The following is a 24,982-nucleotide window of genomic DNA, read 5'->3' as shown; positions in this document are numbered from 1 at the left end:
ATCTAGAACACAATAGAAACAATATAGCAACTACCCAGAACAGCTTAGCAACCCCTCAAAACACCCTGGTAACCACATGTTAACCATCCTGAACATCACTTTTGAGAAAAAAGTGATTTGTGGTCATTCTTTCCTATTTTCCTCTGCTCCAGAAGTATTGAGCTTCTCTCTGTTTCTCTCTGTTTTCTTTATAGGGTTTCATTGGAATCCCTGGACTCTTTGGTTTACCTGGAGCTGATGGCGAAAGAGTAAGTCTGTTCATGTTATGACTCATTTTTCAGCAGTCACGTGATCATAACACACTCCATCAGTGGGCGAATTTTCCAGCAAATAGCCGTTGTGTAACGCCACTAAAGTACTAAACATGAATCTGTTAAATCTCCCACAGATACAAATACCTCATTAATACAGTCACGTCGACGACATGATGAACCATATGACATAATTTCCTGTTCATAGTCTACTAAACACCAAACACTAATTACTAAACATATGCTGTTCATTCAGACTCCATTTAAACACCTTGTGTAAAGATCAGAAGTGTAAGATTACATTTTGAAATCATTATAGAATGTTCTGCTTTCAAAGTATCTATCTAAACAGCAATTATTTCATTGTAATATTTGCATACTGATCTTATCTGCCTTGCATAAATGTAACCTTTAAGAGCACAGTGACTATTGCTGTGTCCGATATTACATATTTTAAGAGTACACTCTAAAAAATTCTGGGTTAAATACAATCCAGCGCTGGGTGAAATATAGACAAACCCAGCAACTGGGTTGTTTTGACCCAACGGTTGGGTTAAATGTTTGTCCATATTTTACCTAGCGCTGGGTTGTATTTGACCCAGCATTTTTCAGAATGATATATGCACTGAATTAGCAAACGCAACCATCCTACTCATTGTAACATACTGCGTTTTTGCATACTATATATAGTCAGTGCTGCAATGCTTAATGCATTTCATGATCTTGATAACAAAGAATGGAATGTATTTTCTTTCTCTGTGTTTTTGTTTTTGTTAGTTTTTTTATCAATACGGTACACAATAATCACATTCAAGTCTATGTGACAAACACATTAGGTCAGAAGTAATCAAAAAGTAGCCAGACTACATTGCCTAATATGTGTAATCCAGATTATGTTACCAACTACAATTTTTGTCATGCAATTTGTAATTTGTAATGGACTACAATTTGTACGTAATCTACCCAGCACTGTTTATAGTATATGGGTAAATGCTGATCCTTGCTTATTCTTACAAGCACAAGGTGTTTCCTGAAGAAAAACAAATGCTGTTCTAGTAGTGTTCTAAGTATAGTTCTTACTGCTGTTACAATTATTAGTATGGAAATAGATTAGTGGTAGATTTTTAAATCATGTGCTGCCCACTACTGGTAGATGTATGAGAGTAGATCCCATCATTGAAATGTGTGTGTGTGTGTGTGTGTGTGCTTGTGTTTTTGTTTTTGTTAGTTTTTTTATCAATACGGTACACAATAATCACATTCAAGTCTATGTGACAAACACATTAGGTCAGAAGTAATCAAAAAGTAGCCAGACTACATTGCCTAATATGTGTAATCCAGATTATGTTACCAACTACAATTTTTGTCATGCAATTTGTAATTTGTAATGGACTACAATTTGTACGTAATCTACCCAGCACTGTTTATAGTATATGGGTAAATGCTGATCCTTGCTTATTCTTACAAGCACAAGGTGTTTCCTGAAGAAAAACAAATGCTGTTCTAGTAGTGTTCTAAGTATAGTTCTTACTGCTGTTACAGTTATTAGTATGGAAATAGATTAGTGGTAGATTTTTAAATCATGTGCTGCCCACTACTGGTAGATGTATGAGAGTAGATCCCATCATTGAAATGTGTGTGTGTGTGTGTGTGTGTGTGCTGTAAGAGTGGAAACTACTTCCAGCTGGTTCTGGCGTTCAGCTGAGGGTGTTTGGATGAGTCATATGATAACAGAGTGTACACACACACACACACACACACACACACACACACACACACACACACACACACACACACACACACACACACAGACAGACAGACACAGAGAGACAATGTAGAATTCTTCTTTCTAATGGTATAAGGCTTTTAACTGTTATTAGCATTTATTTACTGTCTGTCTCTTTCTCTGTCTCTCTTATCTTTTTCAGGGTAGTCCTGGTCCACCGGGGAAGAGGGGCAAGATGGGTAGGCCGGTAAAGTTTTGTCTCAACATACTTTAATAGATACAGACTGAATTTTTTGTAAGCATGTGTGAGAAATGAATTAAATGAAATGTTTCTCAATATGAGGTCATTAAAGCTGCCTGCATAAAAATGAGAAAATTATTATTTATTAAATTGTAGTTATTTTTATGTGTGTCTGAGAGAGAGAAAGAGAGTTTGTATTGTTCTTTGGATCATGAACACACACACACACACTAAGATGCAGAATCAGCCATACAGAGGTTGTTTAAATCAGCACAACCTTTGACATCTGACTTCATAAACTTCCTGTTGAATCAGCAGGGCTCTGAGTGATGTCATCATTAGTAGCGCTACCGCTGTTGCTCATGCTAAGGGTTAGTGATTTGAACAGTCGCCCTAATCCACGGTTTAGTGGAAACATGCTGGATAGCAACATGCTAAAGACACTCAAAAAAACTTACGTCACCACATACTGATGACCAAGAAACCACTTAGAACGCCTTAGCAACCGCATACCAGTGGCCTGGCAACCATCTAGAACACCCCAGCATTCACTCAGTTGGTGGCTGACTAAATACTTTTTTTCCCCACTGTATATATATATATATATATATATATATATATAATATGCTCATTTTATGGTATTGTATGGCCCTGCAGTGTAACAAATTAAATGAAATGTTTCTCAATATGAGGTCATTAAAGCTGCCTGCATAAAAATGAGAAAATTATTATTTATTAAATTGTAGTTATTTTTATGTGTGTCTGAGAGAGAGAAAGAGAGTTTGTATTGTTCTTTGGATCATGAACACACACACACACACTAAGATGCAGAATCAGCCATACAGAGGTTGTTTAAATCAGCACAACCTTTGACATCTGACTTCATAAACTTCCTGTTGAATCAGCAGGGCTCTGAGTGATGTCATCATTAGTAGCGCTACCGCTGTTGCTCATGCTAAGGGTTAGTGATTTGAACAGTCGCCCTAATCCACGGTTTAGTGGAAACATGCTGGATAGCAACATGCTAAAGACACTCAAAAAAACTTACGTCACCACATACTGATGACCAAGAAACCACTTAGAACGCCTTAGCAACCGCATACCAGTGGCCTGGCAACCATCTAGAACACCCCAGCATTCACTCAGAACATCTTAGCAACTGCATAATGATATCCTAGCAACCATATACCAATGACCTAGCAACCATTTAGAACACACTAGCAACCACTCAGAACACCTTAGCAACCACATACCAGTGGCCTGGTAATCATGTAACAATAACCTAGCAACCATCTAGAACACCCCAGCATTCACTCAGAACATCTTAGCAACTGCATAATGATATCCTAGCAACCATATACCAATGACCTAGCAACCATTTAGAACACACTAGCAACCACTCAGAACACCTTAGCAACCACATACCAGTGGCCTGGTAATCATGTAACAATAACCTAGCAACCATCTAGAACACCCCAGCATTCACTCAGAACATCTTAGCAACTGCATAATGATATCCTAGCAACCATATACCAATGACCTAGCAACCATTTAGAACACACTAGCAACCACTCAGAACACCTTAGCAACCACATACCAGTGGCCTGGTAATCATGTAACAATAACCTAGCAACCATCTAGAACACACTAGCAACCACTCAGAACACCTTAACAATCATCCAGAACAACCCAGCGAACACTCAGAACACCTTAACAAGCATCCAAAACACCCTAGCAACCACTCAGAACACCCTAGTGACCACTCAACCCTAGCAACCCCTCAAAACACCTTAACAATCATCCAACTATCCAGAACAACCTAGCAACCACTCTGAACACTTTGGCAACCATCCAACCTTCCAGAACACCCTAGCAACCACTCAGAACACCCTAGTGACCACTCAACCCTAGCAACCCCTCAAAACACCTTAACAATCATCCAACTATCCAGAACAACCTAGCAACCACTCTGAACACCTTGGCAACCATCCAACCTTCCAGAACACCCTAGCAACCACTCAGAACACCTTAACAACCATCCAGAATACCCTAGCAACCACTCAGAACACCTTAACAACCATCCAGAATACCCTAGCACCCACTCAGTACACCTTTGTAACCATCTAGAACACCCTAGCAACCCCTCAGAACACCTTAACAACCATCCAGAATACCCTAGCACCCACTCAGTACACCTTTGTAACCATCTAGAACACCCTAGCAACCCCTCAGAACACCTTAACAACCATCCAGAATACCCTAGCACCCACTCAGTACACCTTTGTAACCATCTAGAACACCCTAGCAACCCCTCAGAACACCTTAACAACCATCCAGAATACCCTAGCACCCACTCAGTACACCTTTGTAACCATCTAGAACACCCTAGCAACCCCTCAGAACACCTTAACAACCATCCAGAATACCCTAGCACCCACTCAGTACACCTTTGTAACCATCTAGAACACCCTAGCAACCCCTCAGAACACCTTAACAACCATCCAGAATACCCTAGCACCCACTCAGTACACCTTTGTAACCATCTAGAACACCCTAGCAACCCCTCAGAACACCTTAACAACCATCCAGAATACCCTAGCACCCACTCAGTACACCTTTGTAACCATCTAGAACACCCTAGCAACCCCTCAGAACACCTTAACAACCATCCAGAATACCCTAGCACCCACTCAGTACACCTTTGTAACCATCTAGAACACCCTAGCAACCCCTCAGAACACCTTAACAACCATCCAGAATACCCTAGCACCCACTCAGTACACCTTTGTAACCATCTAGAACACCCTAGCAACCCCTCAGAACACCTTAACAACCATCCAGAATACCCTAGCACCCACTCAGTACACCTTTGTAACCATCTAGAACACCCTAGCAACCCCTCAGAACACCTTAACAACCATCCAGAATACCCTAGCACCCACTCAGTACACCTTTGTAACCATCTAGAACACCCTAGCAACCCCTCAGAACACCTTAACAACCATCCAGAATACCCTAGCACCCACTCAGTACACCTTTGTAACCATCTAGAACACCCTAGCAACCCCTCAGAACACCTTAACAACCATCCAGAATACCCTAGCACCCACTCAGTACACCTTTGTAACCATCTAGAACACCCTAGCAACCCCTCAGAACACCTTAACAACCATCCAGAATACCCTAGCACCCACTCAGTACACCTTTGTAACCATCTAGAACACCCTAGCAACCCCTCAGAACACCTTAACAACCATCCAGAATACCCTAGCACCCACTCAGTACACCTTTGTAACCATCTAGAACACCCTAGCAACCCCTCAGAACACCTTAACAACCATCCAGAATACCCTAGCACCCACTCAGTACACCTTTGTAACCATCTAGAACACCCTAGCAACCCCTCAGAACACCTTAACAACCATCCAGAATACCCTAGCACCCACTCAGTACACCTTTGTAACCATCTAGAACACCCTAGCAACCCCTCAGAACACCTTAACAACCATCCAGAATACCCTAGCACCCACTCAGTACACCTTTGTAACCATCTAGAACACCCTAGCAACCCCTCAGAACACCTTAACAACCATCCAGAATACCCTAGCACCCACTCAGTACACCTTTGTAACCATCTAGAACACCCTAGCAACCCCTCAGAACACCTTAACAACCATCCAGAATACCCTAGCACCCACTCAGTACACCTTTGTAACCATCTAGAACACCCTAGCAACCCCTCAGAACACCTTAACAACCATCCAGAATACCCTAGCACCCACTCAGTACACCTTTGTAACCATCTAGAACACCCTAGCAACCCCTCAGAACACCTTAACAACCATCCAGAATACCCTAGCACCCACTCAGTACACCTTTGTAACCATCTAGAACACCCTAGCAACCCCTCAGAACACCTTAACAACCATCCAGAATACCCTAGCACCCACTCAGTACACCTTTGTAACCATCTAGAACACCCTAGCAACCCCTCAGAACACCTTAACAACCATCCAGAATACCCTAGCACCCACTCAGTACACCTTTGTAACCATCTAGAACACCCTAGCAACCCCTCAGAACACCTTAACAACCATCCAGAATACCCTAGCACCCACTCAGTACACCTTTGTAACCATCTAGAACACCCTAGCAACCCCTCAGAACACCTTAACAACCATCCAGAATACCCTAGCACCCACTCAGTACACCTTTGTAACCATCTAGAACACCCTAGCAACCCCTCAGAACACCTTAACAACCATCCAGAATACCCTAGCACCCACTCAGTACACCTTTGTAACCATCTAGAACACCCTAGCAACCCCTCAGAACACCTTAACAACCATCCAGAATACCCTAGCACCCACTCAGTACACCTTTGTAACCATCTAGAACACCCTAGCAACCCCTCAGAACACCTTAACAACCATCCAGAATACCCTAGCACCCACTCAGTACACCTTTGTAACCATCTAGAACACCCTAGCAACCCCTCAGAACACCTTAACAACCATCCAGAATACCCTAGCACCCACTCAGTACACCTTTGTAACCATCTAGAACACCCTAGCAACCCCTCAGAACACCTTAACAACCATCCAGAATACCCTAGCACCCACTCAGTACACCTTTGTAACCATCTAGAACACCCTAGCAACCCCTCAGAACACCTTAACAACCATCCAGAATACCCTAGCACCCACTCAGTACACCTTTGTAACCATCTAGAACACCCTAGCAACCCCTCAGAACACCTTAACAACCATCCAGAATACCCTAGCACCCACTCAGTACACCTTTGTAACCATCTAGAACACCCTAGCAACCCCTCAGAACACCTTAACAACCATCCAGAATACCCTAGCACCCACTCAGTACACCTTTGTAACCATCTAGAACACCCTAGCAACCCCTCAGAACACCTTAACAACCATCCAGAATACCCTAGCACCCACTCAGTACACCTTTGTAACCATCTAGAACACCCTAGCAACCCCTCAGAACACCTTAACAACCATCCAGAATACCCTAGCACCCACTCAGTACACCTTTGTAACCATCTAGAACACCCTAGCAACCCCTCAGAACACCTTAACAACCATCCAGAATACCCTAGCACCCACTCAGTACACCTTTGTAACCATCTAGAACACCCTAGCAACCCCTCAGAACACCTTAACAACCATCCAGAATACCCTAGCACCCACTCAGTACACCTTTGTAACCATCTAGAACACCCTAGCAACCCCTCAGAACACCTTAACAACCATCCAGAATACCCTAGCACCCACTCAGTACACCTTTGTAACCATCTAGAACACCCTAGCAACCCCTCAGAACACCTTAACAACCATCCAGAATACCCTAGCACCCACTCAGTACACCTTTGTAACCATCTAGAACACCCTAGCAACCCCTCAGAACACCTTAACAACCATCCAGAATACCCTAGCACCCACTCAGTACACCTTTGTAACCATCTAGAACACCCTAGCAACCCCTCAGAACACCTTAACAACCATCCAGAATACCCTAGCACCCACTCAGTACACCTTTGTAACCATCTAGAACACCCTAGCAACCCCTCAGAACACCTTAACAACCATCCAGAATACCCTAGCACCCACTCAGTACACCTTTGTAACCATCTAGAACACCCTAGCAACCCCTCAGAACACCTTAACAACCATCCAGAATACCCTAGCACCCACTCAGTACACCTTTGTAACCATCTAGAACACCCTAGCAACCCCTCAGAACACCTTAACAACCATCCAGAATACCCTAGCACCCACTCAGTACACCTTTGTAACCATCTAGAACACCCTAGCAACCCCTCAGAACACCTTAACAACCATCCAGAATACCCTAGCACCCACTCAGTACACCTTTGTAACCATCTAGAACACCCTAGCAACCCCTCAGAACACCTTAACAACCATCCAGAATACCCTAGCACCCACTCAGTACACCTTTGTAACCATCTAGAACACCCTAGCAACCCCTCAGAACACCTTAACAACCATCCAGAATACCCTAGCACCCACTCAGTACACCTTTGTAACCATCTAGAACACCCTAGCAACCCCTCAGAACACCTTAACAACCATCCAGAATACCCTAGCACCCACTCAGTACACCTTTGTAACCATCTAGAACACCCTAGCAACCCCTCAGAACACCTTAACAACCATCCAGAATACCCTAGCACCCACTCAGTACACCTTTGTAACCATCTAGAACACCCTAGCAACCCCTCAGAACACCTTAACAACCATCCAGAATACCCTAGCACCCACTCAGTACACCTTTGTAACCATCTAGAACACCCTAGCAACCCCTCAGAACACCTTAACAACCATCCAGAATACCCTAGCACCCACTCAGTACACCTTTGTAACCATCTAGAACACCCTAGCAACCCCTCAGAACACCTTAACAACCATCCAGAATACCCTAGCACCCACTCAGTACACCTTTGTAACCATCTAGAACACCCTAGCAACCCCTCAGAACACCTTAACAACCATCCAGAATACCCTAGCACCCACTCAGTACACCTTTGTAACCATCTAGAACACCCTAGCAACCCCTCAGAACACCTTAACAACCATCCAGAATACCCTAGCACCCACTCAGTACACCTTTGTAACCATCTAGAACACCCTAGCAACCCCTCAGAACACCTTAACAACCATCCAGAATACCCTAGCACCCACTCAGTACACCTTTGTAACCATCTAGAACACCCTAGCAACCCCTCAGAACACCTTAACAACCATCCAGAATACCCTAGCACCCACTCAGTACACCTTTGTAACCATCTAGAACACCCTAGCAACCACTCAGTACACCTTAACAGCCACCCCAGAACACCTTAACCATCCAGAACAATCCAACAAACACTCAGAACACCTTAACCACCATCCAAAATACCCTAGCAACCAAAACACCCTAGCAACCACCCAGAACACCCTAGCGACCACTCAACCCTAGCAACCCCTCAAAACACCTTAACAATCATCCAACTATCCAGAACAACCTAGCAACCACTCTGAACACTTTGGCAACCATCCAACCTTCCAGAACACCCTAGCAACCACTCAGAACACCTTAACAGCCACCCCAGAACACCTTAACCATCCAGAACAATCCAACAAACACTCAGAACACCTTAACCACCATCCAAAATACCCTAGCAACCACTCAGAAAACATAAGCAACCATTTACCAATGGCCTAGCAACAATCCAGAACACCCTAGCAACAATGCCCTGGCAACCACTCACAATGCAGCTTTGTGGAGGCCACTTTTGTTTCTTTATTAATTGTTTAAATAATCTGTGAGTGTGATAGTGATGTGTTGTAATGTCTCTCTCTCTCAGGGTTTTCCTGGTGATTTTGGAGAGCGAGGGCCACCAGGACTGGATGGGGAGCCAGTGAGTTCAACATTTGGGTTTTCATGTGTATTCTTTTGTCTTTTTCTCATAAAGCAGATAAAACACTCACAACAGAGCTGTTGAGAAATGCACATGAACACAGTGTTTGCATGCTTCCAAACAAGCAGTGTGTGTGTGTGTGTGTGTGTGTGTGTAAACCTCAAGCTTTACTTCCGATATCTCGGCTGAACACAATTTTCCACTCACCACTTATGTGCAAACACACACATACACAACAGCAGTGTTGTAGCCAAATTTAATTAGTCAAATACAAACAAGGCTGTGAATATAATGCTGAATATAAATAACTTAAACCAGCCTAAGGTAGTCTGCTGGTTGTAAGTAGTCTCCCAGCGTGATCATGCTGGTCTGGTTTGCTGGTTTTAAAGGGCTTTTTGGGACTAGTCAGTCTGGGAGACTACCTTAAACCATCTAAGACCAGCAAACCATCTTAGGCTGATATATTCATTTATTTCAGTAAGAAAGATGTTAGATTGTATCTTTTTGTCTGCTGGAATGTTATTTTATTTTTCATTTAAATAATTGTATTTATTCATTTATCATTAGGGGAAGTTAGATCCTACATTTTTGTCCTTAGATCAGTATCCTAATATATTTGATGATAGTTGTTTTGGTTAATTAGTTGAAAAATTATCATTCCAAAAATGTCTCTGATTGGTTGGAGTTGGTGGCATCATATCAGGAAGTGTTTGAGTCAAATCCCGCCTCTTTTTCACCTGTAAATATGGGGACTGTAAAAACAAGGAAGTTGAAAGCCTTCTCATTTCCTGTTCTCCGTAAGTAGTCTCCCAGCGTGATCATGCTGGTCTGGTTTGCTGGTTTTAAAGGGCTTTTTGGGACTAGTCAGTCTGGGAGACTACCTTAAACCATCTAAGACCAGCAAACCATCTTAGGCTGATATATTCATTTATTTCAGTAAGAAAGATGTTAGATTGTATCTTTTTGTCTGCTGGAATGTTATTTTATTTTTCATTTAAATAATTGTATTTATTCATTTATCATTAGGGGAAGTTAGATCCAACATTTTTGTCCTTAGATCAGTATCCTAATATATTTGATGATAGTTGTTTTGGTTAATTAGTTGAAAAATTATCATTCCAAAAATGTCTCTGATTGGTTGGAGTTGGTGGCATCATATTAAGTGTTTGTGTCAAATCCCGCCTCTTTTTCACCTGTAAATATGGGGACTGTAAAAACAAGGAAGTTGAAAGCCCTCTCATTTCCTGTTCTCCCTTTCCTGAAAAGAGGAGTGAAGTACTCCTTTCATCACACCAGGGGAACGAGAGGAAATGGCTCCGGAACACTGCTGCAGAGCCAACAATAAACCATCTCTGTTTCTACAAAAACACTCGCACACGCTCGCTCTACGACACACACTAGTTTGAACGGCCATATTAATATCTCTGAATACGAAGAGAGTGCATTTACGCAGCTCATATTATGAACGACACACATTTAGAGGTGCATGCATATACTGACATATGAAGCCCTAGCAGTCTGTACTTGTTTCAGAAGGAAAGTGTAACGCTCTGTGTGTTTCTGTGTTTATCTCAGGGTGTTATAGGAGCTCCTGGTCCTCCTGGTGTCCATGGATTGATTGTAAGTTAAATGGTTTATTTAACTGTATTTTAGGGACAGATTTGTCCCCAGAAGTGAGCTAAATCTGACAAAACGAGACATCTGGAGATGTCCTCATTTGAAAAAATAAATTCTTCATGCATGATGAGTAAAGTTTTCTGTTTGAATGCAAGTATTTACGCTCAGCTAGGGTGACCAGATGACCTTAGTGACAAAAATTGGGGCAGATGTAGAGCTTGCTGAGGTATTTTCTAATATATTTCTTACATTTTATACAGGGTATGCAGAATATAGGAAATCAAAGAAACATTGTTTATTAAAAACGGGGAACTTATGTTAACCTAGACCTAGACTAACTATTGATGTTAACATCCAAAAAATTTTTTTACTGATGTGAGGTGTAATATGATTTAAGAAATGAATAACTTTTCTTCAGCAAGGATGCATTAAACTGTTTATAATGTTTCAAATAAATGCTGTTCTTTTGAACTTTCATTCATCAAAGAATTCTGAAAAAAGTATCATTAATTAGAATGATTTGTGAAGGATCGTGTGACACTGAATACTGAAGTAATGATGCTAAAAAATTCAGCTTTCCATCACAGGAAAAAAATACATTTGACAATATATTCAAATAGAAAACAGCTCTTTTAAATTGTAATAATATTTCACAAATTACTGTTTTTACTGTATTTTTGATCAAATAAATGCAGCTTTGGTGAGCAGAAGAGACTTTCAGAAACATTTAAAAATTGTACTGAACACAAACAATAGTTTTGCAAGCAAATTTGAAGTTATAAATAATCATGCATACAAATCACATCCCACCTGTAACGTTGTCATTGATGTTGGATATGGCTAGTAAGATTTTGTCAGGATGTCTGGTCACCCTGTGTTCAGCATTTAGAAGCACCCAGTGTTTCTGTTGTTGTTGTTGTTGTAGTACAGCTGAAATCAGTGTAACCTGAAGAGCATGATGTGCAAATAAAATCCACATTTGCTTTCACAAATGCTGAGAAGTTGATAGTATTTTTTCTTTTGGTTTGTACTTGGGTGAGTAACATGCCCCCTGCAGGCACTCTTGCACCTCAATAAAACCCTAAATATTTATCAGCTGAAGTTTTATAAGTTAGGTCCTTATAAAAGCACACACAGCACTCATTCCCGTCTCTTCTCCAGGGTGATATGGGCCCTGTCGGGATAATCGGTTTGCCAGGACCAAACGGACTGAAAGTAAGTCATGCACATATGAAACCCACACATATCTCCATCACTCACTGCCACTTTAGCGTATATGTTTGTGTGTGTGTGTGTGTGTGTGTGTGTGTGTGTTTGTTCCAGGGTGTCCCGGGGAACATGGGCGAGCCCGGACTGAAAGGTGATAAGGTGATCTGAATACTCTGTTATTGGCCTGTTTTACAGCAGCATGTGATGGAAATTCTCTCTCTCCATTGGCCACCCTGTGTTAGGCATGTTTTAAAAGCTCCAGCCTTAAGAAGTGTGTGGTCAAAGGGATTTTCTTTCGGTCAGTTAGAAGAAAATGTGGAAATTCTGTAGAGTTATATTTAAGGTACAAACACAAACAGGTTTTCTCTGTGTTAGTTTGTGAGAGAGAGTTGCTTCTTGGTTCAATGCATGTTACCTTATGGCATAATGTGGAATATAATGGTCAATAATTTTGTTTTTAAATAAATGATTAAATAAATCACAGTTTAATAAATAAACAATATTGGTTTATTTATTTATTTATGCAATACATGCTATTAACAGACACAGTGTTGATCATAATGGTCAATCATTTAGTTTTTTTATTAATAAATACATACATACATTTTTAATAAATAAACAATCTTTATTTATTTATTAAAGCAATAAACATTAAACTCCCAACAGCTTTTATGGCATTATGTTGATTATATTAGTCAATAGATTTTTTAAATTAAATAAATAAATATTTTTTTTATAAATAAACAACCTTTATTTATTAATTTACAGGAAAAATACTTTAAGTAAATCTGTAAATATTTTTAAATAAATAAATGCACATGCATTGGAAGTCATATGATATTATGGTGTATTGATTATTGATTGATTTTTAATAAATAACATTTTAATAAGTAAACAATATTTATTTTTTTCAAATAGATAAATAAATGCACAAACATTGGAAGTCTATAGGGCCAGCAGTCTGGATGCATTAAAAGTGGAAATGTAAAGCTTGCATTTTTTCACTTTCATTATTCAGCCAAATTGTCTAAATTGTAATTTAGCAGTGGGAATACTTTAATAGGTAGATGCATCATGCAATGGTCTTTTTTTCTTGTGTATATAATGCAGAAGTTAGAAAATTGGATTTAGTTTGCATACAACAGATGTTTATACCTTTGTCCCTTGTTAGCTCATGTAGTGTTTAGTGGATGTACTATTAGTGTACCAACTTCCATGATTTTAAAACTTGAGTTGAAATGATTTTCTGTGCGAATCAACATTGTGCTACAAATGCTGTCTATGGAGCTTAACCCACATTAAATCTGGATCATTGCTTTAGCAGTTTATGACTATGTTTGTTCAAATCAGGCTTCTTCTCAAACTGCTATGATTATAGTGTGAAAACAAAACTGACCTTGCCCTAACGTAACCATCACTTTCTCTGGTCTCTGTTTTTGTTAGCTCATGTAGTGTTTAGTGGATGTACTATTAGTGTACCAACTTCCATGATTTTAAAAGTTGAAATGATTTTCTGTGCGAATCAACATTGTGCTACAAATGCTGTCTATGGAGCTTAACCCACATTAAATCTGTATCATTGCTTTAGCAGTTTATGACTATGTTTGTTCAAATCAGGCTTCTTCTCAAACTGCTATGATTATAGTGTGAAAACAAAACTGACCTTGCCCTAACGTAACCATCACTTTCTCTGGTCTCTGTTCTGACTTTTTCTTTCTCTTTCACTTTTCTCTCTCAAGGGTGACGTCGGGCTTCCCGGAGAACAAGGGGAAATTGGGTTCCCAGGAGACAAGGTATACCTTCTATTTTCCCCTGTCAGATGTCTGATGTTCTGATGGAATCTGGCCTTCTAATTGCCCCAATGTTAGAGCTTTCATAGACAGTTACACATGAATGAGTGTTTGTGCTGATATGAGTGTGTTTTATGTTTGTTTGCTTCAGGGTGTGCAGGGTTTGCCAGGCTTACCAGGACCTCGTGGAAAACCAGGATCACAGGTTTGTTTCTTAACTTTTTTGTATTTTGTATGTATATCTCACTCAGACTGAAAATTCAGTCATCATTTACTGTACTCAGTTACGCAAGTTGTTCCATGAAAGTGTATGATTCACTTTCTTCTGTGTAACACAAAAGCAAAAATTCTGCAGAATTGTATTGGTAGGATTTTTCTGTGTAATTAGTCCCCATGAGGAATGATGTCTTCTAGCTTAAAAAAAAGGCAGTTTTCCGTATGACTTCTGAGCCCATACAGAATCACAAATGTATTATTATGGTGCTTTTTAAGCCAGTTTTGAAGCTTGAAAGCCTAATTCATTCATTCATTGTAATTGCATGTAAAAGAGCGACCTGCAGTACATTTCTTCAAAACTCATTTTGTGTTCTATGGAAGGGAGTTGTACATGGGAATTTGCATATCAAAATTACTTGACTTTTTCTGGTTGTTTGTGTTTTTTTTAGGTTTGCGATACTGAAAATATGTATTGGAAATGATGATTTTGATATAGTTTTAGAGGCTTTAAAGCTGCATTGATAAAAGCTGTGTTCGTTAACTGGGTGAATTACTGTACTCATGACTTCTCAAAAAAAGAACGAATTTTATGCAAAATAGTTATTTTTTTTGTAAATTGTTTGTTTTCTGGAATGAAATGAGGATAAAAAGGGGATTTTTTATAATACCCATAATTAAGTATTTAAAAAAAGCTAAATAAAATTCATAAATCTTTGTAACTGAACTTCAATTTCTGCATACGTATTTATTTTTCTGTTTTCTGTTTATGCAAATGTGTTTGTTTTTAATTACATAATCTACCTGAGAACAAGTGCAAGTTTTGAATATCAGAAGTTGTTCAATTATCAGCACTCAAATCTGAGCACATGTAGGTCCGGAGTGCAGTATCTAAAATCCCATGATCTGAAGGTTCATTTGATCTCATAGTGTGTGTGTCCTGGTCATGTGTGTATTTGTGTGTTTTGAAGGGCAAGACAGGGGAGATAGGGCCCAGTGGATTACCAGGCCCACCAGGACTCGAGGTATGAATCAACATGTACCACTGATGCTTTTGCGTGTCTGAATGCGTTGCACCAGCTTGTTCTATTGATGACGTCAGCAAATATAACTGATTCTGATTGGCTGATGTACTCATGTTAATCCTTCGCAGGGTTTCCCTGGTGACATCGGAAAACCTGGACTCAATGGACCCGAGGGCCCAAATGTGGGTTATTTATAAAGAAAACCTTATAAAAGCAAGTGCTTTTAATATTTGCACACTTATTTTTGCAGCTTCATGCAAATGTTTTCTTCGTAGGGTAAGCCTGGAGCCAGAGGTTTACCTGGACCCCGTGGAGCAGCTGGACGAGAGGTGTGTGTGTGTGTGTGTGTGTGTGTAGTTATAAATGTGGTTTAAGTAGACTTGTGAGACAATGATGAGTTAATCTTGAGTTTAATTTGTAGGGTGATGAGGGTCCTGTAGGGCCACCGGGGCCAGTAGGACTCGAGGTGAGTTGTGAATCTGCATATGAAAAATTCCCTGTTTTTGCTGGTTGTTTGTCGCCTTAATGAGATTTTTGTTTATAGTGGGGGGTTTTTGTTTGCAGTTTTGAAAACGTAAATCGGAAATGATTTTGATGTTGTTTTAGAGGCTTTAAAGGTGCACTGATGATGGGATTGCATTTTGTTCATTTTAGACTGTTTGAAATATACATTTTTGGGTGAATCACTCAAGACCTGTCAAAAAAATCTATCTATTTTTTTTTTTTTTTTTTTTTGGAAATGTTTTATTTTCGTTTAAATTAATGGTTGAAATGTTTTTTTTTTTGTTTTGTTTGTTAAATAATTTTTATGTAAAGCACTTTGAATTACAGCTGTGTATAAAATGTGCTCTATAAATGAAAAAAAAATAATAATTTCAATAGCTCACTGAGATCATGTTTATGCAAAATGCAATTTCTTTTTCTCTTTCTGGTGCAGTCTATTCTGTCGTCATCATTTGTCTTATAACAAATCTTTATTGTTTGCAATTTTGAAAATGTATATTTGAAATGTGTGGTTTAGATTTTTTTTAGAGGCCTTAAAGTTGCATTGATGATGGTATTGCATTTATTAATTTAAAGCTGTGTTGCAAATATAAATTTTTGAGTGAACTGACCTCAGAACTTATCAAAAATATATTATGCAAAATAAATATTTTTAAATGATTTGTGGTTGAAAAATGACCAAGAGTCCATTGGCATTTTTATATTCTGTGCGAGCCCGGCAAAATGTGCATTCACCCAATTGACCATAAGGTGGCGCAATAGGGGATTTCAATTTCGAATAGCTTTAATTATGTTTAATATATCAATGAATCATCAAGGCTGTGAATTTATTTAGTAAAAGACAGAATAAACGAATAAATCCAGCATCGTAAAGCAGGAGGCTCAGGATCTGCTGCGAACAGCCTCTGTATTACATAACATTCCCGTTCTGTCTCTGTTTTTCCTCTTTTCCCTTCTGTCATTCCACTTTTGCTTGTTTAACCGAACTCAGTGCTTCTCTGGCACAAACTCAGAACATTTCTGGATGTTCTCCATCATTCTATCTTCAGACAGGTATCTGTTTTCCTCATCTCTCTCTGTGTCTCTGTTGTGCGGTCAGTAATTAGATATGTCTTGGTGAGACTTTCAGTGTGTTCTCTTTGTGCTCTGACCCCAGCTCTTCTGCATTTAGTATGCATACTCATCTCTTGCTCCAACATAATCAAACACGTGCCATATTTAATGGGTGAATCTCATGAAGAAATGTCATATTTCAACAAAAAGAAAAAAAAGATGATGTTGATGTTGAAAATGATGTTTTGCAAATGATGCTTGTTTATAACCATTAAATGATTTTCATTTATTTGGGAATCACTTAGACATGCTAATTAGGACTACTTTGAGTGGCTTAACTCATGCATATCAAATTTGCATGACTTCAAGTCAAAAATGAATTATAAAACAACATTGTCTGGAAATAAATTGAACAATAGTGAAATTCAGTAGAAAAAATGTATTACAGTATATATTATATTTTCTGTGTAGCAATGAATAATAATAGAAAAGTATTGTAATGTATTATAACTTTGGTTACAGTTAATAATGAGATCATACAATGTATTATAAGGTGTATTCCAAGGCATAATTAATGCATTTAAGTAAACAATTTTCTTAGATTTTTACTTCAGTTTCTTACTTTTTATTGTATTTATTATTACTTTTTTAATTTTTGTAAAACACTTTTTAAATTAACATTTCTGTATGAAATAAGCTACATAAATGAAAAAAAAATGTATTTAATATTGATGTATTATATCTGCATTATAACTATTATTATGAGATGAAACAATGCATTGTAAGGTGCATTTATAAATTGCTTTCAAAATAATTTTATAATGCAATATATATAAAGGCTTCAAGTAAAGTGTTGAAATTATTTTCTTCAGTTTTTACCTCTTACTTTTTAATTGTAATTTTTATAACAATTTTTTATCATTTTGTAAAGCACTTTTGAATTACCACTTTATGAAGTGTGCTGTATGAACGAAAAAATATATATAATAATTTCAATAGCACAACTGCAGAATTTAGATCAAATGATGTTCTTAGGCTTCATTTTTTATGCAAAAGTTCTTATTTTTTCCCCTCTGAAAGTGTGTGTTTATATGTACAGCCTGGTCTCTCATCATTATTTGTCTCCTAAGAAATGATCTCTTTTCTGTCTGTGGTGTTTTTCCAGGGTCTGGTGAGCAGTAAGGGTTTCCCTGGGGCTGCTGGACCTGAAGGGGTCAAAGTGAGAACATGAGCAGAATATAAACACACACAAATCTCGTCCACACATGCGGTCACTCAAACACTCTCTGATGTCTTTCAGGGCGAGCAGGGTGTGACAGGAAAGGCTGGACCCATGGGTGAGAGGGTGAGTGCACAGACTTGAGTTATGGCCTTTAAACACACTTTGACCCTCACACTGATGATGTTGTGTTTGTAGGGTCTCGTTGGCTTCATCGGTCCTGCAGGGGAGACTGGACTTGCTGGAGAGAAGGTAAGACACACCTGAGAGCAGCAGATCAGCATATTAGAATGATTTCTGAAGGATCATGTGACACTGAAGACTGGAGTAATGATGCTGAAAATTCACAGGAATAAATTACATTTTAACATATATTCAAATAGAAACCAGACATCTTAAATTGTATTAATATTTCACAGTATTACTGTATTTTTTAAATAAATAAATGCAGCCTTGGTGAGCAGAAGAGACTTCCTTTTTAAAAAATATAAAAAAAACATTTGAGCCGTTGTGTAAATGTTCTGTTTTGTGGTTTATTAAGGGTGATCGTGGAGAGATGGGATTGCCTGGCCCTCCAGGAGAGAAAGGATCTACGGTACGGCACACATACACACAAAAACCACACATGAATTACATATGACATTTGAATATGAAAACAGCCATAAAAGGCCTAATATTACCTAATTTGGTGATGCTGAGTGCAAAATATCAATAAAAACTTTTAATCATGTAGTTATTTCGACGTGTTTCTTCGACTTGTATAGGCTTTGTTTGTATTAGCTTTAATGCACTTATTAAAATTAGACATAAAATGATATCTTCAGAATCATTCATACATGTAATAATACAAACAAATAAATAGTTGTAAACTACTCCTATTCAGACAGGAATCATGTGTTGTTTGTCAAAGTTTTCTGCTGATTAAGGGAGAATACAAGACTTCTTCACTTTGTAAATGGTTGTCACAAGCAAAAATGCTACGAAATCCATGATATTTTGTGATAAATTGCGATGTGCTTGAGCAAAACAGGCCCCATTTTTGGAATCAGCTGCCCAAAATTAGTATGAAACAAGTTTTGGATTTCATTCAGTGGAAATGATGCAGGGTGGTGTAATCATGACGTACTATAGAAGATATCTCTTTGTTATGTAGTATTTTATTCATACACATATACACTGTATTGCCAATAGGGATATTGGGACACCCCCTTCTAATGAACAGGCCTGACTACTTTAGTAGAGTACAAATCTTAATGTTTAAGCCTATAATGATATTCTATGGAATTGTGTGCTTCTAATTTGATAGCAACAGTTTAGGCAGGATCCTTTTCTATTCTAGCATGACAATGCCTCTGTGTATAATTCAAGGTTCAAAAAGAAATGATTGATTCAGTCAGTGTGGAAGAACTTGACAGGTCTGCAGAAAGCCAATTCCTAATCCCAGCTGAACACCTCTGGTGTGACTTTAAATGCAGACCTTGAGCAAACAACTCATCACCAAACACCAATGACTTGTACGTACTGTATGTTTTGTATGGTGTGTGTTTGAGTTTTACATGTTTCCCATCACTTACAGGGGCACCTAGGAACCCCAGGAGAGAGCGGCCCACCAGGACCACCAGGCAGTCCAGTAAGTCAACAGCAGATACTTCAGATAGTTTGGATGTGAAAAGCAAGCTGATGGTAGTACACAGACATCATCTGCTGTCGTTAGATCACCGTGCTGTCCGTCAGCTGTCAGACACCTCTGTGTAACGTTCTGTGCTTGTAGTTTGGACGCACAAAACAAACACATACTCTTAGTAGCAGTGAGAGAGACAGGAGCCAGTCTGCCTGACATTAATCCCGAAAAGAAACATAAGTGTGCATAATTAATGGTCTTTTTTTTAATAGGGCCCACCGGGATCACGTGGACCCATCGGCTTGAGAGGACCTAAAGGCAGACGGGTAAGTCATCTGTGCATCATGAGTGCGTAAGCGTGTGGAACTCAGTTCTTTTGCTTTTCTCTACAGTAAAACAGGCCAGGGGCTGAACCAGTGGCTTTGATTACCAACTACCAAACCGAACCATTTCTGTTATATTTACTTTAACGGGTAGGTTAGTTGGTTTGTTAATTAGTAGACTGGTAGCCTAGTTATCTGATAGATAGATTTTTAATTATTAATTTAGTGATTTAGATTCTTACTTAGTTTAGTTAATTGTTTAGTTAAACTGATAGGTTAGTCATCTTATATATAGATTTTCAGTTAAACTAGTTGGCAAGTTGAATTGTCCAATGGATAGATTCTTAGTAATTTAACTTGTAGAAACTAGCTAGACTAGTTAAACTGCTAGACTAGTTAGTCATCCAATAAATAGATTCTTTCAGTTAAACTTAACTAGGCTAGTTAAGTTATCTGTTAGTAGATTCTTTATTAGTTGGTTAAACTGATAGGCTAGTTAGTCATCCGACAGATATATTCATAGTTAATCTGGCTGACAGTTTAAATCATCTGATAGATAAATTCTTATTTAGTAGTTTAGTTAAACTGGTAGACTAGTTAGTCAACCAATAAATATATTTTTAGCTGTTTAAAATTAACTCGAGTTAATAAACCCTATTTAACTAGCTTTTATCTGATAGATCGATTCTTTGTTAGTTAGTTAGTTAGTTAGTTAGTTGAACTGATTAGGTTAGTCATCCGATAGATAGATGACTAATTAGTTAAACTGATTGCCTTGTTAAATTGTCCGATAGATAGATTCTTAGTTAATTAGTTACTGGTAGACTAGTTAGTCATCCAATAAATAGATTATTTGTTAGTTAAACTTAACTAGGCTTGTGAAGTTATCTGTTAGTAGATTCTTTGAAAGTTAGTTGGTTAAACTAGTTAGTTATCCAATAGATATTTTCTGAGTTAAACTGGCTGACAAGTTAAATTATCTGACAGATACATTCTTAGTTAGTAGTTAAGTTAAACTGGGAGACTGTAGTCGTCCATAAATAGATTTTTAGTTAAACTTCACTAGGCTAGGTTATCTCATACATAGATCCTAAAACAGTTCTGATAGTCGTCCGATAGATAAATTCTTAGTTAAACTGGTTGGCAAGTTAAATCGTCCGATTGATTCTTAGTAAATTAATTAGACCATCTGATAGATAGATAGATAGATAGTCATCTGATTGATAGATTCTTTACTAGTTAGTTAATGTTATAGACTAGTTAGCCATCTGATAAGTAGATTTTATTTAATTAGTTATACTGGTAGACTAGTTATTTAACATATAGTTTCTTAGTTAAACTGGCAGGCATGTTAGTCATTTGATAGGTTCTTTGTTAGTTAGTTACTCTGATAATCTAAGTAGTCGTCCGATAGATTTAGAATGAGTTTAGTCAGTTATTTTAACTGGTAGACTAGTTAATTGTCAGATAGATAGATAGATGTGTGTCTATGTGTTCATTGTCAGCTGTCAATCACAGAAACGGACTGTGTTAGCTCACACACACTTGAAAACACACACATGGTAAATGTTTTCCATTAACCATCAGAATCAGCATGAATTACTGGAGAGAAGACTGAGCAGAGGGATGCAATGGAAACAAATTTAGGAGAGTTAAGTGTCTCTGTGCCGCTGTCTGGTCTTAGTTAGAGCCCCTCACTGAGTCCGTAAATCAAGTTGTTGTCCTGATGATTTATTGATTCAATGGTGATGATTTAACCCCCGTTTATTGTTTACTGCCTTCGTCACTGAGAAGTTGAATGGGCCAAAACAGAGTAGCGTGTATGTGATATACTGACAATGACTGAAGACTCTTTATATATATCATTGTCTTTATTTTAAACAGACGAAAACATATCTTTAAAAAATACTTCATACAGGCAAAGGTGACACTGTAACCAGTTCATCAATGGTAGAAAAATGACATATTTATTATACAAGCATTATATATAATATTTTATGTTGTTTTTTTGTTTTTATGCCCTCTTGCCACTTTTTAGTGGTATTTGCTAAAGCAGGTATTACTGTTACTTTAGATATTTGAACAAAATCCCAACTCTTTTATTTAAAAAAAAGTCCCATAGACTTACTGAAGGAGGAACTCAAGACTCGCTGAACACTAGGCCATGATTCAGACCTATTTTCTGTATATTTAACGTTCAAGTTCTGTTTAATGTCCTCATTTCTTGGCAATAAGGGCTTTTCTGTGACAAGCTCAATATGGTATCAGCGCAACAGAAAGAGATTCACAAATGTTCAGTTGTCGCTGTATGTTTCTCTGTATGTGAAGCACACAAATGAAGACCGGATTTACTCTGGTTAGATAACAACACAAGGGAGCTGCAGAATGACGGCGTTTGCTGCACTAATAGGTGCTGAGAAGTAATGAGCCACTTTATTTTCTGTGGTTTATGGATGTATAACAACATGGCCGGAACATTAATAACAGTAGTAACCCATATGGGGTATTCCAGCATATTTTACAGAGTACCTTCAGCTCCTTCAGTGTGTGTGAGTGAGCGAAACACACAAAGAGAGCGTGTGCCAGCTGGCAGAGTCTGTGTGATGATATTGTTTCAACAGTCTGATGTTTTTTGGCCGGACGCACACGCCATAAGTTAGTGTAATTATCAGCATGCACACGCATTCTTCGAGAGGGAGCGAATGTGTGTCTGGTCTCTTGATGAAGTCCTTGTGTTCAGATGTCTTCAGATTTTATAGGCAAGCCAAACCGCTGTTTGTGATGGTGAAGATGATTCGGTTGTTTAGGATTGTGTAGCATAAATGTGAGATTTTTGTGTGCATCCAGACAAAGACAGATGCAACACAGTTCTGTGCCATGCTTAGGCCCTCAAGAGCCTCTTAAACATTGACCTACATGCACAACCCCAAATATCCCAATATATCCCACACATCTAAATCCAAGAGTACAGCGCCCCCTAGTGTTTGAGGATATACATCGCACACATGACACGATGATGCACTGTCTCTCTCTGGTTGACATGACTGTGCATGAATTGGGGTATAACTTTTATGTCCGTGGTTAAAACAAGATGTTCATTTTTTTTCTCCGGCATCTTGATTGATGCTTATAATGAAATTGTGGTGTGCGTCATGGCAGGCGTGGCGTACTGGTATGTTGACTGCGCAGACTCATTGGCATGATTGAGAGCAAATGTGAGCAGTCACGGGCCTACGGCAGGGTGTGGCCAAATAAAAAATTTAAAATCTCCAAAAAAAATTGTTTTTTTAAAAACGAGTTGTTAAAAAAAAGGTTTTATTTAAATATAGCTAAAATAGCTCCTTGTCGCAAAAAGAAAAAGTCACAGCTACACTGAGAAAGTTGCAAAATTTGGCGACAAAATCCCCAAATTGGCAACACTGGCTGGTTTGAATGAATGTTGGGAATTTGTTTTATGTGTCACCAAAGTGCATCCCTGTCCTCCTCAAATACAACAGGTAAGATATATTATGATTCTCCTAAAACTTTATTCATACAAACTTATTTCAGCTCTATTACTCTATTACTACAAACTAAGTGCAAAATACTGCATCCCAGCACACATGACACGATGATGCACTGTCTCTCTCTGGTTGACATGACTGTGCATGAATTGGGGTATAACTTTTATGTCCGTGGTTAAAACAAGATGTTCATTTTTTTTCTCCGGCATCTTGATTGATGCTTATAATGAAATTGTGGTGTGCGTCATGGCAGGCGGGGCGTACTGGTATGTTGACCATTCGTACTGGTATGTTGACTGCGCAGACTCATTGGCATGATTGAGAGCAAATGTGAGCAGTCACGGGCCTACGGCAGGGTGTGGCCAAATAAAAAATTTAAAATCTCCAAAAAAAATAGTTTTTTTAAAAACGAGTTGTTAAAAAAAAGTTTTATTTAAATATAGCTAAAATAGCTCCTTGTCGCAAAAAGAAAAAGTCACAGCTACACTGAGAAAGTAGCAAAATTTGGCGACAAAATCCCCAAATTGGCAACACTGGCTAGTTTGAATGGGCCGCCTCCAGTTTCCCCTTTGTTTTGCTGCCTCCAGCTAGCGCTGTGACGTCGGCTGACCCTAGTTACCTGTGGTTGGCCTGGCCGTGCGTCACTCAGAAAACAACAGGCCAATCAGAAGAGAGGCTCATGAATATCAATTAGACAGACCAAAATCGACCTGTTCTCTGCAGAGCTCCTGAGAAAGGAGCTGTAAAAATATATTGAGATGGTTTTTGGTACTTATACCGCAAATATATATTCTTAAGGACATCAACGCCTCAAATAAAACTCCAGAAAGGTGTACAATGTGTGCATTTTGCTATACTGCTCATATTTTTGCAGTACCACATGCACACGGACATAATTTCATACACGACATAGTCGTGAGATGCAAGAAACATAGACATATGGCAAGAAATCTGTAGACCCGCCCATAACAACAAAACACAATACTTTATTGAACCTTTTCTGATAAGAAGTGTGCGCTGCAAACGTGAGCATTTTTGACAATCCTTTCTCTCCAGTCTGCTCGTTTTATGGCGTTTAACCACAGCTGTCGTCGGGTTTTGTCTGGCAGTGGCAGCAGATATGTGATCAAATTTCTAATTTGAGGCTGTATTACGTCGATTCTGGCACCCAACATCACAACAAGATGATATTTTAAGCTCCTTATGTAGCCGAACCTGCGCTGGTTTGAATGGGCTGCCTCCAGTT

General features: G+C 38.8%; 1 protein-coding gene across 1 annotated transcript in view; it reads left to right on the top strand.

The window, feature by feature from the left end:
• Positions 1 to 24,982, top strand: part of col27a1a (collagen, type XXVII, alpha 1a) — a 77,879-nt gene that overhangs the window by 35,329 nt on the left and 17,568 nt on the right. The window contains exons 11-28 of the mRNA XM_016272720.1: positions 195 to 248; positions 2,180 to 2,224; positions 9,606 to 9,659; positions 11,235 to 11,279; positions 12,438 to 12,491; positions 12,600 to 12,644; positions 14,225 to 14,278; positions 14,427 to 14,480; positions 15,460 to 15,513; positions 15,642 to 15,695; positions 15,789 to 15,842; positions 15,935 to 15,979; positions 18,236 to 18,289; positions 18,371 to 18,415; positions 18,488 to 18,541; positions 18,831 to 18,884; positions 19,866 to 19,919; positions 20,183 to 20,236. Of these exons, the coding sequence (XP_016128206.1) occupies positions 195 to 248; positions 2,180 to 2,224; positions 9,606 to 9,659; positions 11,235 to 11,279; positions 12,438 to 12,491; positions 12,600 to 12,644; positions 14,225 to 14,278; positions 14,427 to 14,480; positions 15,460 to 15,513; positions 15,642 to 15,695; positions 15,789 to 15,842; positions 15,935 to 15,979; positions 18,236 to 18,289; positions 18,371 to 18,415; positions 18,488 to 18,541; positions 18,831 to 18,884; positions 19,866 to 19,919; positions 20,183 to 20,236 (927 nt within the window). The remainder of the gene's footprint in view (positions 1 to 194; positions 249 to 2,179; positions 2,225 to 9,605; positions 9,660 to 11,234; positions 11,280 to 12,437; positions 12,492 to 12,599; positions 12,645 to 14,224; positions 14,279 to 14,426; positions 14,481 to 15,459; positions 15,514 to 15,641; positions 15,696 to 15,788; positions 15,843 to 15,934; positions 15,980 to 18,235; positions 18,290 to 18,370; positions 18,416 to 18,487; positions 18,542 to 18,830; positions 18,885 to 19,865; positions 19,920 to 20,182; positions 20,237 to 24,982) is intronic.

Source organism: Sinocyclocheilus grahami, unplaced genomic scaffold, assembly GCF_001515645.1.
Source record: "Sinocyclocheilus grahami isolate Dianchi unplaced genomic scaffold, SAMN03320097.WGS_v1.1 scaffold73.1, whole genome shotgun sequence".
Classification (NCBI taxonomy): domain Eukaryota; kingdom Metazoa; phylum Chordata; class Actinopteri; order Cypriniformes; family Cyprinidae; genus Sinocyclocheilus; species Sinocyclocheilus grahami.
This window is presented reverse-complemented; position numbering and strand designations above follow the sequence as displayed.